Here is a 19177-nt window from a genome sequence, read left to right as displayed (position 1 = left end):
CTCGCTTGGCGCTCAGCATTAAGAGGTTACTGTTAGGGCTGGTCGGCCCGGAGTCAGGATAATGTGATTGGGTGGGACATCATGCTACATGTCTGCGGCATGATGCCCCAGTGCTAGACATCACTATAAACTGTCACACTGCAGACAGCGTAGCGATATGACCGAGAAAAAAATTAAAGTTACGTTAAAAATCCAAATCACACACACACACACACACACACACACACACACACATACATTTCTTGTACTTTTGTGTTGGGTGAGACCACTTTTGTTACAGCTGCAGCAACAGTCGCTAAAGAAGATGTCGTCGTGGCGGCGGAGAAGTACAAATCCTACTATAAATGAGTGTCCATCCTTTTGAATCCAATTAGGAAACACATGTGTTAAATTAGGTTTGGCAGTCAGCATCGTGAACGAAAAAGAAGTAGAAATGGCAGTAAGACAAATCATCACCGAGAGGCGTGGTTTTCTGTAGCACGTCGTGTCCTAGCAAAAGTATCTCTCTTTTTGGCAAATAATTGTTCCTTGGGGCTTTTTGTTCTTTCTTTGGTGAAGCTTTACACACTACTTAGTATGAGGCGTGAAACAAGTTCGACAAATATCTTCTTCATGCGGAGGTACACAACGTGTCTTCATCAATATTCTCAACACTTTTACTACAATTCATCTTTCGTGCACAGATAAAGTTTTGGTGGCCATGGTGTCTTTGTTGCATGAACTGTTCATAAATAGTCCACAACGAATTTCCTAAAAGATGAAATTAGATAAAGGTGGTCACTAACACACACACGCACACCACTCGTCCAAAATTCAGTGGAATCGTAGGTGAACATATTTCCTGGAAAGGTACTTGGTCATCCTCATATTTCCGAACACTGTCAATGACTAACTTCCACGGGAATTTTGTTGCAACACTGAGGACAAAGGTCGTGGCATGTTAAACTTTACCTCCACGTATCCTTTTATGTCTGTGATAGTCTTTCCCAATAATCAGTCTTGGTATACTGTGAAAATAGCAATAGTTTAAAAATCGAGAAATGATTTTGAGTTTCAATTTCACTTTATCATGACGAACTTTCTTTAGATGCTGAATGTAGTCTTCTAAATTTATCATTGTTAGCAATGTCTTTCTTCCTGGGGAAATAGTCATACTTTTACAGCGGTTATCTACTGGTGTATTCATACGTTTACAGCAGGTATCTACTGTTATAGTCATACGTTCACTTTTACAGTAGGTATCTACTGGTAAAGAATGGAACATACATGTTTTCAGTCACTAGAATGCATGCAACACGTCCTGATCGAGTCTCATCCTGAGATGACGCATTTTGTAAACTATTTTTGTAATCCTGTAAGTCTTCATCCGCTATAATAATTGTTTGTTGTATTCCAGCCTTGTAGGTGCAAATCGTGGCATCGACATTCTTCTGAAGTATGGTTAGTTGATCAATGTCTGACCATTTGAACATTTTGAAAAGTAATCAATCCTCTTATTACATTCAGATACCTGTTATGTATATTTGGCTTAATTTATATTTGATTTAATTTAATTATTTGTTTGTGAGTTTTGAATATTTTTATCCCATTACATGCTATTGTAAAGTAAATATATTTACTGGATTTGACATTGTCAAGAAATTCAAATCAGTTCTGTTGGATCTGACTATTAATTTTGATAAACAACTAATAATAGAAACATTGTATTTAATACTGACCTAGTTCCTGAGCTTGATTCAGAACGAGTGATGGTTTCTAGTAAACAACTTTTTTTAAAATTCTTTCCCAGAGTAAAACCTATTGATCTTAGTGAAGGCCATACTGGGAGTAAGTGAGGTTAGGCATGTAAAAAGCTTCTGTTTTGTTCTAGAAGGGTGATCATGTGACACTCATACGGGAATCTATTTTACGTCTTAAATTAGTGTATAACTGTTTCTCCATATAATTTGGGCATTCGGGCTCTAAACTATTGACACTTAAAGGTGTTTTGTTGTGACCAGTTTGAGTTGAAATTTTATTTTATGTAATACAAGTGATTCTTTTCCCTGAAAATATGTAGGTGCTTATACAGAATTTTCGGGCAAGGACATTCATCGAAATTTACACAGAATTCAAATTTGAATATTATTTTATGTGATTCAACAAAGAACTGTTGACACATCAGTACAACGCTGACCACATTATGCGTCATCGGCTTTCATTTTTTGGATCACATCGGGATTCGAACTCAGTCTCATTTCATTACTAGGACTTCTATTTTTTAATTCTTGAATTATTCTTGGATTATTTTTGGATTTGATTCTTAAAACCGTAAGTTCTTTTCCTCATTTTACCTTGCTTTTCTAGAGAAATAAATTATTTGTTAAATTTTACAAAGCTTGTTGACTTTTCTTTTTTCTTGTTACTGTTTAAAAGAGCCTAAAAACGTAAGAAGAAATTGGGCGTTCGTCCTTGGGATCGAAGAATTCTGGCTAAAATATTTCAGAAAACCTTGTGTTTTGAAATTTGAATTCCCCTAGTTTTCTTAAATTTTTGTAAAATTCCAAGTATTAGTTTACATTTTTTAAATCTTTACTTAAATCAGCAAGCTTTTTCTACAATGTCATCAAAAATGAAAATCTTTCTTTCAAATCCTACCAAGGAACGATTAGATCTTTTGAAAAAAGATGAATTGTTTCAACTTGTCGGAAAATATTAGGCAAACGCTTCCTTAACGAGGCAAGAAATATGAAAAAAAAATTGGTCCAGTATTTGGTAGAAAAAAATGTTTGAATAAAAGTGCTTTGGTTTCGATCAGTAAGTCTGTATCAGACTCTGACACAAAAGTAAAGGAATTAAAATTGATAGTTGGAACTGGAGTTAAGAAAGCTTGAACTTCAAAAAGGGGAAAAAGAAATGCAAATGCAATCAGATAAGGGAGAAAGGCAAATGCAGTTACAAAAAGAACAAATGCAGTTACAGAAAATAGAGAAACAAATGAAGTTGAATCTAGTGAAAGAGGAGAGAGAGAAACAAATGCAGTTACAATCGGCGAAAGAGGAGAGAGAGACAGATGCAAATGCAAATGCAATGAGAGAAGGAAGAGAGGAAATATCAGTTTAGAATTAAAAAAATGAAGCTGGCAAGTGAAAACCACATTCCCACTATGGATACATCTTCAATTTTTGATGTCATTAAGAATATTTGGTCAATGCCCTCTTTCATAGAAAAAGAAGTAGACAAGTATTTTCTTCCATTTGCAAAAATTGCGGAAAATTTCAAATGGCCAAGGGAGCATTGGTCTGTATTATTACAAAGTGTACTTACTGGTAAAGCTAGTTATCTTTACCATTCACCGTTACGGCAGCAAAGTGCTAACTATGATGGGTTAAGGAATGCGTCTTAAAGGTTTATGAGTTAGTCACTGAGGCTTATCGGCAAATATTTAGAAACTATGAAAAAGAAGCCGTACAAACTCATGTCGGATTTGCAAGAGAAAAAGAGCAGTTATTTGACAGATGGTGCTTAGCCAAGAAAGCTGATTAAGATTATGAAAGTCTCAATCAACTTGTATTACTTGAAGAGTTCAAAACTGTGTCCATAGTGACATTACGACTTATCTTGATGAGCATAAGGTCGAAACCTTCGAAAATGCTCCTCGAGTATTCCTTAGCTAATAAACTTCCTTTTGTAGGCACGACTTCCACCCAGGAGTCTTCTGGTAGAGAAGTATTTCAGCCTAATACAAGCCCTTCTAAATCTACATCTGGCACAATTTTTAAAAATTAAGATTCTGATAAACTGGATCAAAAACCCTCATCTCTTCCTACGTGTACCTATTGCAAGAAGAAAGGACACATTATGTCTTATTGCTACAAATTGAAAATAAGCATCAGAATCAAGATAGATCTATTCCAAATGCTCTTATTTCTAAGAGGTTAAAGTCACATTATGTATTGAAATTAATACATGTGTTAGGTCTAATAAACCCCAGTCTGATTTTATAATGGATACTTTTGAATCATTATCGTCGCAGGGTTCTAAATCAATCTTGGTTGATTCGGCTAATCCCATACCTATTAAATTTTTAAGGGACTCAGGAGCTTCTCTGAGTCTTTTATTATCAGGTAATATGCTTTTTTAGAAGTCTTCTTCTAATGAGAATGTCCTTATTCAAGGAGTATATTGCGGCTTTGTTAATGTTCCTCTCCGTTGCGTAAGTTTGTCATCAGATTTAGTCTCAGGACCCGTGACAGTCGAAACTGTTTTACCCGTTGAGGGCATTTTTTAATTACTAGGCGACAACCTAGCTGGAGATAAGGTTGTGGTTAATCCGCTTGTAACTGACAAGCCTTGTTTCAAACAGAAAGTCGTTCTTATTGAAAAAGAATTTCCTGGTTTATTCCCAGCTTGTGCAGTTACTAGAGCCATGGCAAAGAAAGCTCTTGAAAATGATGTTGATCAGGAACGTATTACTTCAGCTGACACATATAATGGTCAGGTTTTTGATGAGGTCATTTCACTTCTTGTCTGGATCAATCAAAAGGTAATGATCATAGTGATCATCTTTTAACTACTCATTCTCTTTATTCTAATCAGGGTGACAAAAGACAATCACTTGTCGTCGAACAGGAAAAAGATCCTGAAATCTCCTGTTTGTTTCAAAGGGCCATTTGTGAAACTGAAGCCACTGAAGTACCTGTCTGTTATTTCATTAAAAATGGAATTCTTATGAGAAAATGGAGACCGCCCGAGGTACCTGCTGGTGACGAGTGGTCAGTGAGCTATCAAACTGTAGTTCCAAAATCATACAGACAGGAAATACTTAGTCTGGCCCATGAACCTCCTTTGGCTGGTCATTTAGGGATTAATAAGACTTATCATAAGATCTTAATTTATATTGGCCAAACTTGTCAAATGGTAGGAAAACCCAATCAGTACATACATAAGGCTGGTCTGCAACCTATTCCTGCATTTGACGAACCATTTAGCAGAATAATGGTAGATTGTGTTGGTCCCTTACCTAAGACCAAGTCAGGTAACCAATACCTGTTGACCATAATGTGTGCGTCAACAAGGTTCCTAGAGGCAATTCCTTTGAGGAATATAAAATCAAAAACATTAGTAAAAGCTTTGATAAAGTTTTTTTACTCACTTTGTCCTTCCCAAATCTGTCCAATCTGATCAAGGTTCAAATTTCGTGTCTGGAATTTTCCAGCAAGTTATGTACGTATTAGGCATCCAACAATTCAAATAATCTGCCTATCACTCTGACAGCCAAGGGGCTTTAGAAAGATTTCATCAGACTTTGAAAAATATGATTCGATCACATTGTTTTGATACGGATAGAGATTGGAATGAAGGCATTCATTTGCTTTTATTTGCTGTTAGGGAATCCGTTCAGGAATCATTAGCATTCAGTCCCTTTGAAAAGGTTTTTGGACACATTGTGCGTGGACCACTTAAGTTGTTGAAAGAGAAACTTCTTTCTAATGAAGATAATGAAATTAATCTTCTCGATTATGTTTCCAATTTTAAGTATACGTTGTCCAAAGACTTGTGATGTTGCAAGAGCAAATCTGCACTCTACACAGTCAAAAATGAAATTGAGGTATGATAAAAAGTAAAGGAGTTTTCAACCTGGTGATATAGTTCTGGCTCACTTGGTCATACCACAAAATCCTCTTCAGGCCAAGTATTATGGTCACTACACAGTAGAAAAGAAAGTAAATGATTTAAATTACATCATAAATACCCCTGGGAGGCGAAAACAAGAACAACCTTGCCACATAAACATGCTAAAGGAGTATGTTGACAGAGATAACCAGACTAAACATGCAATTAATTGAGTTCTACCTGTCCCATTCATTGAGGATTTAAGTGAAGGAATGCCATCGGACTTTACTGAGTTTGAAGCAACAAATATTTGGAATTCGGAAATTATGAATAATCTGTACCATAAACTTTCACATTTTCAACAAGAAGAAAGAAATGAACTCAAACAGTTGTTATTTGAATGTGAGCACTTATTTCCAGATGTTACTACAAGAACAAACTTTTCCATGACGTTGAAATAGTTGAAATAGTACATTCCATACCTCTGAAACAATACTCATTCACGATGAACCCTCTCAAACAGGAATACTTGAAAAAAGAAATTTAGTATTTGCTGGAAAATGATTTCATGGAAACCAGTAAAAGTCTCTGGAAGTCACCATGCATACTTGTTCCGAAACCAGATAAAACTTTCCGTATGTGCACTGATTATAGAAAGGTGAACAGTGTGACAAAAACAAATTCATTTCAATGAACAAAAATCGATGACTACATTGATAGAAGTTCTAGAAGGGTGATCATGTGACCCTCATACGGGAATCTGTTTTTTCTCGGACAAGGACATTTATCAAAATTTACACAGGATTCGAACTGGAATATTATTTTCTGTGATGCAACAAAAAACTGTTGACATTTCAGTACGACGCTGACCACATTATACGCCATCGCCTTCCATTTTGGATTTCATCGGGATTCGAACTCAGTCTCAATAGGACTTTTTATTACTATGACTTCTATTGTGTAATTCTTGGATTATGTTTGAACTTTTTTCCTAGGGAAATAAATTTGTTAAATTTTACAAAGCTTGTTGTCTTCACTCTTATCTTTTTACTGTTTGAAAGAGCTAAACACAAAACAGACCACTGATTTAAACCTGATTCATCCCCACGGTGCCTCCTCTCATGTTAAACTAATAGATAATTTTAGCATTGGACTTCCCGTACGTCCGCAGAAACGTTTCTGTCCCCAGAGTGCAGTTGTAACACAGGATTTCCTGTACGTTGCCAGAGTGCCTCTCTTAAGCTAACATACGTCGTTAAATCCTGTTCGTCCATAAGAGCCTCATAGAACTACTTAAGTGTGAATTGAAATCGGAAAATCGTCTCTGTCTTTTCCGTCATATACTGCTAAAAGGCTTCGTATGCAAATAGTGACTATTTTACCATCAAGCCCGTGATTGTCATTGAGCCATAACAAAATTTTATGACATCACAACTATTGTATGACGTGCTGTCACGAATTATAACGTAATCAGTGGCTTCAGGCTGTTGAAACCCACTGATTATTCCAATTATCCCCTTAATAACGCCGAAGGTCACTATCATGGCAACGGAAATATCACAGGACGGGAGTGTCATGCGCCGTTGTGTACTGTTGCTATGTAACGCAAGTCAGTGCCCTCAGGTTTTATTGTGCGCACATGTGATTTCATATTGAGAATATAATAGCACGCATTTAGATATATATATGTGTTCATCAGACCGATTATTCGTTGGCTTTGATATAGACAAATACCATGTCGTGAAGACAAAATATTTCGATGAAACAACATTTTATTTGCAAAAAGCACATAAAATAGTTTTGAAATACGATAAAATATTTTCATATAAACGAAACAATTATTTCAACAAAAAAAAAACCTAAAGCGAAAGAATATTTCGAAAAACCGAATTTATTTTCAAAAATAAAGAAATAATATTTCATTTAAACGAAATAGTGCATTATATTGTTTCAAATACTGACATGCTATTAGGGTTAAACAAATATTATTTCGAAATAACAGCTTAATATTTCTACAGAACGAAACAGCGAATGAAATAATAATTATTTTTTAAAACTATGTTTCGTTACGAAATTTAAAAAAATGTATGCGTGTCGCTTAAAGGACTCCGTACTTATGTTATCCTCGTATCGCCATTGCCATCACGGGGGGGGGGGGGGGGGGGGCGGGAGTTGCTGGGGTCGCGGACAGGACCGGATGACACCATCAGAGGGGGTGACACCAAAATGACTGTCTATACAATTTTTGAATGTTTGTGCAGGAAGGGGGTCCATGGGGTTGACACCATGAGTTACCGCACACGACCGTCTATAAAAATTTTGAATTTTTGTGCAGGAAGGATGTCCATGGGGGTGACACCATGAGTTATCGCACTGGGTGACACCGACCTTAGTGACGCCACTGCGTACCTCTGTAGTCTGTATCGAAGGAAACAGGATTTAGCCGGAAGTAGAATGAGTACTGAATTAATTTGGAGTTATTCTGAAGTTAAGTGGGGGGATCCCTCTATATTCCTAGCGTCAAAACCGCAAATTATGGGATAGGCATGATCAGTCAGTTATCAAACAATGTCCCTTGTAAAGTCTATTTTCTGAAAATTAAGCTCATCTGATTTCATTGTAATATGGCTGCGGTAGGTTTACAATACAGTAATCGGTAGGTGTGTTTCTGATGCTAACAAAGGTAAATACATGTTAGAGGAATTATCTCTATTAATGTCGAGGAAAGATGAACTAACACTGTAAAATAAGATTAAGATAACTATTGAACAAACTGGCATGTATCAGACAATTCAAACTATTTGACAAATAAGTTTAGGAAAGCGACTGATACGGCTTCGTACGTGGTGATTTTGATAAAATCTCGGGTCATATAACCCTTCCTGGAACCATTCCTGGAAACAAGAACAATATTTGTAAACCAATGACAAATGCTTACTTAAGACCTTTTGAATAACAAGTAAACGATTGGTGGAAATGTCTCTAAAATGAACTTCTCATTTAGTGGAGTATTATCAGGAACTAGATAACATTTTGTCTATATTTTATGAATATAATTTCATATTCAAAACTCTGTAAGGAATTCTTCCAGATAACATTCATTCTCATTGTGATATGTTTTGATATATTCGTGTGGACTTTATGTGTTTATATGATAAATAAATAATTCCAATGGATTTATATTGGGATATTCTGCCCATTTCTGCAATCGGTGAGTAGACAGCTTATTTTTATTTTTATTGACATTGCATTCAAAAGTTTAACAAATCCGATATATATAAAAGTGAAAAAGTGGAAAAATATTCAGGGGATCCTAAATAAGCTTTGAGGTGACTCTACCAAAACCATGAATGATATGGTAATCACAAAATAATTTAGGGTGACACTACATGCTTGAGTTTTCACACTATCCATGTACAGTAGATTTACATGCCTAAGCACGCACACGAAGATAATTTGCTCGTGGCACAAATCAACAAATCCTATCCGATAATCGGAAATTAGTCGACCTTAGCTCCACATGTACAGCACCCCTATTCCCCCAACAGAAAACAAAAGGGTGGAATGTAGTAGTGAATAACGCGGAATTTCATGCGTAGCAGGTCCACTAATTTGACGATCTAGTCATGAACACCTTTCTAAATACACATTCATTCGGAATTCCTCCGACAAAAATCATTATCTTTATGGTACCCTAAGCAAAACCCTGCTAAACAGGTGGGTGGGTGGAGGTGGGTTTACTTTATTTTCCGCTATCCGCTTTCCAGTATATCTGCAAACTAATTCGCAAATATACATACAATTCCACGAATATATCCCTTTCCACGACTACATAATTGTCGAAGAACTGAGCTCTCTCTCTCTCTCTCAAGTTGGATGTATACAACCATTCATTCCAAATGGATGTGTTTGATCGAGTAAGTCAATAAGGATAAAATTACTTATGTCAACAAGGCATTTCTTGTCGCTTAGTTTCCATAGCAACTGTTAAGCTTTGTGAATTGGACTTCATGAGTCACATTTTTATAAGGTTAGCAACACTGGGAATCTGTATCGTGATGATGTGCATGCTTCTAATGGCCGGTTAGCTACTGTATTTGTAAAGTAAAACCCAGTTATTAACACTCTTAAAGATACTTACATATCTATATGCACTGTTATGTATATTTGATTTATTTTATATTTGATTTAATTTCATTGTTTGTTTGTTTTTTTCTTGTTAGTTTTAAATGTTTTATTCTACTACATGCTATTGTAAAGTAACTTTATTTACTGGATTTGATATTGTTCAGTTCTGACTTGGGTTTTTTACATAATTTTTGTCGTAAACAACTTTATGGAGACATTGTATCTAATGCTGACCTAGTTTCTGACCTTGATTCAGAACCAGCAAGGGTTGTGGTAAACATTTTTTAATTCTTTCTCAGAGTAAGATTCATAAAGTTAAATAGAGGCCACACTTGGAGTACGTGACAAATAACATGTACCAATTAGGTTTTTTCTAGAGGACTGACCACATACGGGCATATGTTTTGCGTTGAGGCTACATTTATTACTGATGTTTTGAGAAATAATTGTCATTCTTGCCATAACACTTGATAAATTAAAGTGTTTTTATGTTGTGACCAGTTTTGGGCTATTTATTTTGTTGAATTTAATTTATTTGGATTACAAGTTTGTTTTCCCTGAAAATATGTGCTCTGAATTAATTTTTGGACAAGGACAGTTATCGAATTTTACACAGAATTCAAACACTGGAATATTATTTTCTGTGATTCAACAAAGAACTATTGACACATCAGTACGATGCTGACCACAAGATACGTTATCGCTTCCATTTTTGGATTTCATCAGGATTCGAACTCAGTTTCATTAGGACATTTTGTTTCTAGGACTTCTATTTTTTTATTTGATTCATAAAACCGTAAGTTCTTTTAGGCATTTTTACCTTCTTTTTAAGGAAAATAAATTATTTGTTACATTTTACAAAGCTTGTTGTCTTCACTTTTTCTTGTTACGTTTTGTAAGAGCCTAAACACGTAACAGCACACATGTGCACTCATCCACACAATTAACCACCCACCTTATTTACATACATGCACATGTAACACACACACACACACACACATACATACATACATACATACATACATACATACATACATACATACATGGCCGTAGAGAACGATCACGGGCCCTTGGGTAAGAAACACCCAGGCCTATTCTAGTTCTTGTTCAAACAAAATGATTCTTTTATAAAATTAAAAACTGTTGTTCGTCCCGGGCCCCCTTAAGGTTGTCCCCCTCCCTCTTATCGGCCATGCATACATACATGTGTGTGACTTCAACACTTTTTCAGTCATATCGCTGCGATGTCTGCAGTGTGGCAGTTTATAGTGTTGTCTAGCACTGGGGCACCATGCCGCGGACATGTAGCATGATGTCCCACCCAGTCACATTGTCCTGTTTGTATGTGTAGTACTTTTTTGTTGTGATTATTATGCACGACTAATGTAGATCTGTACATAATCTAGAAATGAAAATGCTCAATCCTAGTAAAACAATAGAACGAACATTGAACTTTCGGAGGAACGAGGCTGAGATTTTGGAGCCGAGTTTTCTTATTTTGTTGTTGTTACTTTTGCGTCAATATATATTGAAGAGCAAGCATGACAAAGCAGTTCTGTAATGTACATCTGCACAAAGAGAGGGATCAGTCTCATCAAGGAAGATTGATGTCATTGGTTGGCACGTTGTCCAATCGGCGTGCACCCAAACCCATTTTAAAAATAGACAAATGAGTACAAAACCAACTCGGTACTACTGTTAGGTCACTGTAGAAGTAGGATGCTGTAAATTTAGTCTGTCACGCATGCCAGTCACTTTATTGATGTCAAAGCCAAGGACACGAAAGCTAATTTGACCTCGTTTCGTGTATGAAAAGGGTTATTGTACAATTAATTCGGTTATTTATAACTTGGAAAAGTTTGATAAGAAATGGGATGTCATATATACAAATATCGGAAGGATCATTTGGATAAACAGTAGATTATGCGTTGGATAGGATAAGAGCTACACTTTTGATACAGTATATTGAATATATGATTTTTTACTATGAAAAAAAAAGCTAACTGAAGAGGGTCTGTTTCTGTTATTTTTGTCGCACCATGTTACACCGTTACAACCATCTATTTACATGTACCTATTCTGAATCAGTTGAGATTGATTCTCCATATAACTGTACCTATTTATCTACAAGTAAAGGTATCTACCTACGTACCTACGCATATACACATACATACATATGAACATGGTGGTCCTTTTAGAGGGCAGATCGATTAAATAAATGTTTATTCTACTTTGAATAGTACTAAAATCTCACTGAAAAGACCTCTCTCTCTCTCTCTCTCCATGCGAACGAACAAAATGGATAAAACCGCTAAATATAAATATATTTGACTCTGGTGTCTGTGGCAAACAAAAGGAAAACATTTTCATGTGGATTAGGATAAATGACTCTTATAAGTTGTCTAACTGAATAAGTCGTCGCACTTAGATGACTGATGACATTGGTGAGTCAATTCGGTCTTTTTAAATCCGGATATCCCGGTATCAAAGTTTCGACACAGGTGCGAAGTTCGAATTCATTTTGCGATTTGTGTATCAAATGCATGTGTTTGGGAGCAAATCACAAGGGAGTATTTTCAAAGGGACAGGCAAAACATGTCGACTTGTTGTCACGATCAAAAATTATCAATCCAACAGCATCAGCGGCAGATATCCTATAAAAAGTCATGTCTGTTTATATTTATATAAAATGAATATAGAAACGTTTGATTAACTTCAACACAACTCAATCATTTTCTTGAGGACGAAAATTCGTAAAATACTGGTGTTAATATTCGTCAAAAACTTCTGGAGAACTGTCATAGCATCCTGTACCGGATGTTGTCAAGTCCAACCATAGGCGGCGTTAGGAGTACGCGGGGCTTAGGGCCGACTATAACTGCGCGGGGCCAGAGTATCGGTGCCTCGATTGGTATGCTACTGCAAACACTGATTATGTATAGTTTGACAAACTCATAAGGACGACTTTAGGCCTGAAGCGCGGGGCCTCCTCAAGAGCGGGGCCTGGGGCGATTTGCCACCCCCAAACTTCGGTCCTGAGTCCAACCGGAAACAACATAGAAAATGATCTGCCGTTGCATAATACGCCTGCATATCAGAATCCATGCTGTTTATTCTAAACATAACTCGTAACAAGCTACAGAGGCCAAGATATGCCGGCACATTATGCAAAGACAGATCTGGGTTTGTGCAGAAATATTCGTATAATCGGCAACTATTGACCGTATTGCAGGATACTACAAACTTCGGTGGCGCTCACCAGATAATATGTACTTTTGAGAGAGTGACGTATGTAAGGTGAAGTAGTTCGCATTTAAAACATGCACAGTGGAGAGAATGTTGGCATATCTCTATGCTACATTAATGTAATGTGGATGATATTTCTTTTGGATATTGTACTTTTGGAAATTTTACATGATTTAAGTACAATGCTAACTAAAATGACTGCTTCCTTGTGTTAAAAAATCAGTCTGAATTAGTCTAAAGTGCACTATACATAGCAGCTATTAAAATAGGGAAAATGAATTTTGCCAGACTAGACAATACTTCTGAAAGTGCAATGAATGAATTACCAAATATATAAAATGTAAAAAAAAGTTATCGGCTCTTTTTTATACAATTGACCTCTGAAGTTCAGGAAGTGAAAATGACCAAGTAGAGCTAGCACTTTTTTGAAAGGTGCACATTTGAAGTAAGGCCAAGCTGTATACTTTATAACCCATAGTACACCCATCAATCATACACCAAAATAAAGGGAATTAAAGGTTCTTTGCATTATACCTAAGATATACAAGGTCTTTTTTAAATAGCCAGTGTAACCAGTGAGGAGAGCCGGGGAAATTCTTTTTCTTTAAAATCCTAACCCTATGCAAAATGTGAAACTGTATAGCGCCACCTTAGTCACCCGGTGCGTTTCGGCTTTAATTTTTTTTATTGTGAAGCCTCAAACCCAAAGCGAGCAGAGCAATTAACGCGACTGGGAGAAGGAAAGAGTTGCCAACTTTGGAGAAATTTTGGTTTTGTTTTAAAAGTCAGTTTTTGAAGAGAAATTGTGACTTTGTACTGATTTTTACTTATGTGCCTTTATCTTTGTTTTGTGTGCCTCTTGATGACGATTCTGCAAGATCTTTGCTTTTTGTATGTTGTCTAATAGTCCACATTTACTTCATGGTTGAATTGGTTGGTCTTCTTGGGGAATTGGGCAAGTTTTGTTGCCTTTACCAATTTTGCTATCTGGCATTTGCAAGGCGCTATATAGCCAAGATTGTGCCATTAAACCCTATACATACATACATACATACATACATACATCTTTGGAGCACGTAGGTTAAGTTTCCTTCTTACCTTCGCGTTTTTGTCCTTTTCCTTTCGTCTTTGCTTTGGTGATCGTCGTTTCCGCTGCAACCGATTAATGCTGACTCTGTCTCTGAAATCCTGCACTTCCTGTCTCTCTTTTCTTTCACGAACCACGTGCAGATCTTTCATCCGTTCGTTATATATGTTATGAGGTAGGCTGTCTGAGCCAAAGAAGTCATAGAAATCAGAATTCTTTCTGTTTGATGACTGAAACAGAAAATAAGTTAACACTACGCATGGCGTCGCTTCATTGAACTAATTTACAATTTTTTTCTGCATAAAATCTATTTTTTGTATTCTGATTGAAGATATCGGTAAGAGAGGGGTCTTCGTTACATCACAAATGCGACTAACTGAATATGGAGCTTGTATTCTAATATGGCGTTTAGAAAAAAGAATACAGCTAAAATACATGATACTTAAAGTTTTGTTTTGTGAACATTTATGTTTTTTGTTTGGATGAATGTATTTTATGTGATAAACAATTTTCAGCATGAAAATATATCAATTTTGCGTTCTAATTTTTAAAACTGCATTATGCGTTCTATTTTCAAGAATGGTTAACTCTAAGGCTGGAAATATAGCTGGTTAGAAATAAATCACACATTCATGGAAGGCTTTATATCAGTCGGAATGATATTATATCCCTATACCTATACATTTTATTGCATCATGCATGCAGACAAAAATAACCGAATACATTCTGCATTAAATGTAGATAAATAAAGTAACCAGAGTAAAAATCTAAATTCACATTGCTAAATTACCTAATTAACGCATTGTTTGAGTCTATATCACTGTTTATCGTCTGATTCTGTCAAATAATTTTTTTTTAATTTAACTTGTCAAGTTAATCAATACTGAATAATGAATCTGAAAGTTTTGATTGATGAGCAAAACATTATGAACAGTTTTTAGATCACGAAACTTCAGTTCAGCCTGTGTTAGATATTTTTGTCACACAAAAAAATAAAGACATTACGAAAGTAAGTCCCTTGCTATTAGCAAAATAACATACATTTTTAGGACTGAGTTCCCTTTTCAACTCTTTCCTCATTTGATTATTTAAAATGTTGGAACAAAAATGACCAGAGGTCGATGTAACTGTGCTGCTGCGAAACGAATGTGCCATCTTCTCATAGGATCCGACAAATATTCTGACATGTTCGAAGAGTGGCAATATGATCTTACTCCTTGTTTTCAGACACTATTTAAATGTTGTTAAACTAAACCTTACACACTTACAGTAAAGTTAACTAATTGTATATTATTTTATACTATTTTATGTACACAACAGGGCGCACTTCATATCTAAATGTATTTGTACTCCATATCTAAATAGATTTGTACTACATATCTAAATGTAGTGTATGTGCATAGCAGGATGCACTTGATATCTCAATGCATGTGTACTCCATGTTGAAATGTAATGCACTTATTGTGATCGTTAGTTTAGGTGTCATCTTATTTCTAGTAGTTTAATATGTCATTGGATTAAGTAGATACTCATAAATTTATTTTGTGAAGAAATCAGGCAAAATCTCCTTAACCATCTTATCCACAAATCAAATAACACTTGCATAAAATTATTTCACTTTTTTGTGTTCGCCTGTCAGTCTTTAGTATGTTAGGTCGAGTTATTTTGAGCTTAAATACCACTGTTTTTGTAGTCTCCATGGTGAAAGTCGACGATAATCCCTTGTGGCGGTGAAGTTGCGATCTGTTATTGGACTTTCCTTGTAGGAGTGTTATTTGAACACGTAATTCGTTTAAGTCACGTGCAAGCTGTTGAAACGTGACATAAAAGTACAATGTGCCTAGAAACAGAACCACTGTCATGAGGATGCAAACATAATGCCTTTTCATGCATCTTTGATATTTGATGTCAGCCCTTAAACATGCAATATTTAAAAGGTAGTGAACATTATTGTTTGCAGGCTGACTTGGCGTATCCAGGCGTGAATTACATTCGCCGTCGATTACGTTCCCATGGTGTGAATGGCCAAGTCTATCGTTATCCACACCATAAACTTCAAACATGTTTGCATTACAAACATAATCCAATGAATTATAAGTTACAACAACGTACGCATACAGAATTACGAAAAGCTGACGATTTGTTCCTCCTGGAGCTTGACCTGCAGAGTAACTATAAAGAATACAACTGAGAGAATACGTACACAAACAATGAAATGGGAAGCCCCCCTAAAAAAAACAAATTCATTGCAGTAGGGAAAAGTGTTTTATACATGCATATTTCGGAAATAAAGTTAGTTTTATTTTGATCATGGTATTGACCGTCGATTCACGCGCCAGTGTTGTTTTCATGTTATTTTCATTTTCTTATGTGTAAGACATTATTCTGGTTCAAGGCTGTATGTATATGCTGGGTCTAGATAACCGTCAACAGTATATGGGAGGAGCTATGTAAAATAGCATTATCCAGGGTTCCGGTCCTGGTTGCATATAATTAAACTCTGACCCTTACACCAGTCTGTATATATATATATATATATATATATATATATATATATATATATATATATATATATGTGTGTGTGTGTGTGTGTGTGTGTGTGTGTGTGTGTGTTATGAATACGGTCTAAACATAACATTTGCCCCGCCCATACGTTATACATACAAAGATGTTGTTAGTAAACCTTTGCTTTGAATTGCTACATGTGATCCAGTAGTCATCTTTCTTTTCTTGGTAAACAAAAATAATGGAATATATCCATTTAGTTTGGTACAACTTTAAGACAAAACAAAGAAGGTACAGAAAATACTGAAGCTGATGGCGCCGAGGAATGTTAAATGCGACATTTTAAAAATAATGTCGATCTCCATTCCAGTGAAGATATTAAGTGAATTACCTCCCCTTTGACCAGCTGGTTTACAAGTTAACTGAGTTCTCGCACCACCGTTTTATTTTGATGAAGAACTGCAAATGTAAGCCTGTATTGATTATGACGATCAATAGTTTCGTACGTGCTAGGTTTTCAAGATTTAAATATAAAACCTTTGTACCCCATGCAGCATAGTGCACAATGAATAAGCCAATTAAAATTCGTTCTACCTGGTTGAATCAACTACAGAACAATCATTGAAGTAAGTGTCATTGCGATGCATATTGATCATAAGTTTTCAAACGTCGTTATATTAAGGAAATATCTCCCCATTTGAAACCAAACAATTTCCGTCTGGGCTTTAAAAATATTCAGTAGGAAAAGGAAAATCATAAATGTTCCTCTGATGTTTATTTGTAGAAAATATTTAGTATTTATTTATGAATTTTGGTCGTTTTCACAAGTAGTTGTTTATTGTTATTTTATTACAAAGACTAGAACGTAACTATTTATTAAGGTGTATTTTGCAAAAGTACAATATTGATGCATTCTGCTGGAATTAGTGATTTATTGTAGTAAATGTCATGTGTACTTTATTATTAACCTTTCAAAAACTCGTCGTGTCACAAATAGTGATAATTTAAAACAAATCAGTTCTTTTATATTTTTAAATTTTATAAACCCGCGTGGGCTGCATCTAGGTCAATTTAATAATGAAAAAGTGTATATGTATGTGGCAAAATACGGTCTGTGCGTACATGTTGATTGTAGACTAACATTTCACCCGGGTGTCAAGCTAACAGCTGCGTTTACTGAGTATTGGAGCTCTTCGTGGAAATAGGATCATATAGGATTTGAATGGCTGCCAACTTTTCTCCGAAAATTGTGTGACCCGAATTTCGTCGAAGACTTGTTATAGCGCTTGCTATTCACCGGAAATGGGCGGTACCTTGGATGTTGATGACCCTGTAAATTAGAGGAATTGATTTAGGAGTCGAATAAATAGGACACACTGGGAACACAGCACACTAGTACTTCAAAGAAAATTTGATCTTAATTTTTGAGCACAATTAGTTCGCATGATCACAGCCTTAACCTTGACATAAATACAACAGACGTGGCTGGGTACACGAAAGACTTGATTATATCGAATGTATTTTGCACCCATTCGTAAGTAGACAACTCCGACATTTGACGAATTATAAGGTTTGTTCCACAACAGTAGATATGTCAAGTGAATTCAGAATTGTTCGCATTCAAAACACATTGTCATTTACACATCTTTCAATTTAGTTTAGCTGGTTTTTATTATTATCAGTATTTATACTTCACAAATTACGGATTGTCATTACATTCAGTTATACCAAGGGGAATAATGGAGATTTGTTATACTGTTGTTAGCTCTGTGTAAAATTGTCATGTTTAACATTACAAATAAGATTGATGTTTTTTCAAATCACACCATTATTATAACATGATCTCTTTCAATTCTTTTATGGAGAGTTCTGCCTTGCAAAAATCATATTCATGTATTACAAAAATTACCTATAAAATTCACACACATGAGGCAGATACCCACACAATAAATTACCAAGATACACACATAGATCCACACACCCGCACAATATGTTACTAAGATACAACTATAGAGGCAGACACCCACACAAAAAGGTATTAAGATGCACACATAGACACAGACACCCATACAATATGTTACTGTTATACACACATGGAGGCAGACACCCACACAAAAAGTTACTTAGATAAATGCAGACACACACTATGTTACTAACATACAGACATAGAAGCAGACACCCACACAAGAAGGTATTAAGATACACACATATATGCAGAAACCCAGACAATGTTACTAAGATACACTCATGGGGGCGGACACCCAAACAAGAAGTTTCTTGGATACAAACATGGAGGCAGATACCCACACAAGAAGTTACTAGGATAGATACATAGATGCAGACACCAACACAATATGTTACTAAGATACAGACATGGAGGCTGAACCCACACAAGAAGCTACTAGGATACACACATGGAGGCAGACACCATACAAAACGTTATTAGGATAAACACATAGATGCCGACACCCGCACAATATATTAATTAGAGTCACACATGGAAGCAGGCACCCACACAAGAAGTTAATAAGATATACACATAGATCCAGACACCCACTCAAGAAGTTACTAGGATACACACATGGAGGCAGACACCACACAAAACTTTATTAGGAT

At 35.8% G+C, this 19177-nt stretch overlaps 1 protein-coding gene across 8 annotated transcripts in view; it reads right to left on the bottom strand.

The window, feature by feature from the left end:
• Positions 1 to 19177, bottom strand: part of LOC149798702 (uncharacterized) — a 48602-nt gene that overhangs the window by 16094 nt on the left and 13331 nt on the right. For 6 of the 8 annotated variants that reach the window (XM_089957555.1, XM_089957556.1, XM_089957557.1 and 3 more), the window contains 2 exons: positions 17684 to 17891; positions 14068 to 14286 (listed from right to left, as the gene is read on the bottom strand). In XM_089957555.1, coding sequence (XP_089813681.1) covers positions 14068 to 14286; positions 17684 to 17704 — 240 coding nt within the window. In that variant the 5' untranslated portion in view covers positions 17705 to 17891. Of the gene's footprint in view, positions 1 to 14067; positions 14287 to 15735; positions 16307 to 17683; positions 17892 to 19177 lie in introns of those variants that run through there. The other 2 variants (XM_089957560.1, XM_089957552.1) reach the window with 2 other exon arrangements.

Source organism: Sinohyriopsis cumingii, chromosome 5 (assembly GCF_028554795.1).
Source record: "Sinohyriopsis cumingii isolate HCF-2022 chromosome 5, ASM2855479v2, whole genome shotgun sequence".
NCBI lineage: Eukaryota > Metazoa > Mollusca > Bivalvia > Unionida > Unionidae > Sinohyriopsis > Sinohyriopsis cumingii.
This window is presented reverse-complemented; position numbering and strand designations above follow the sequence as displayed.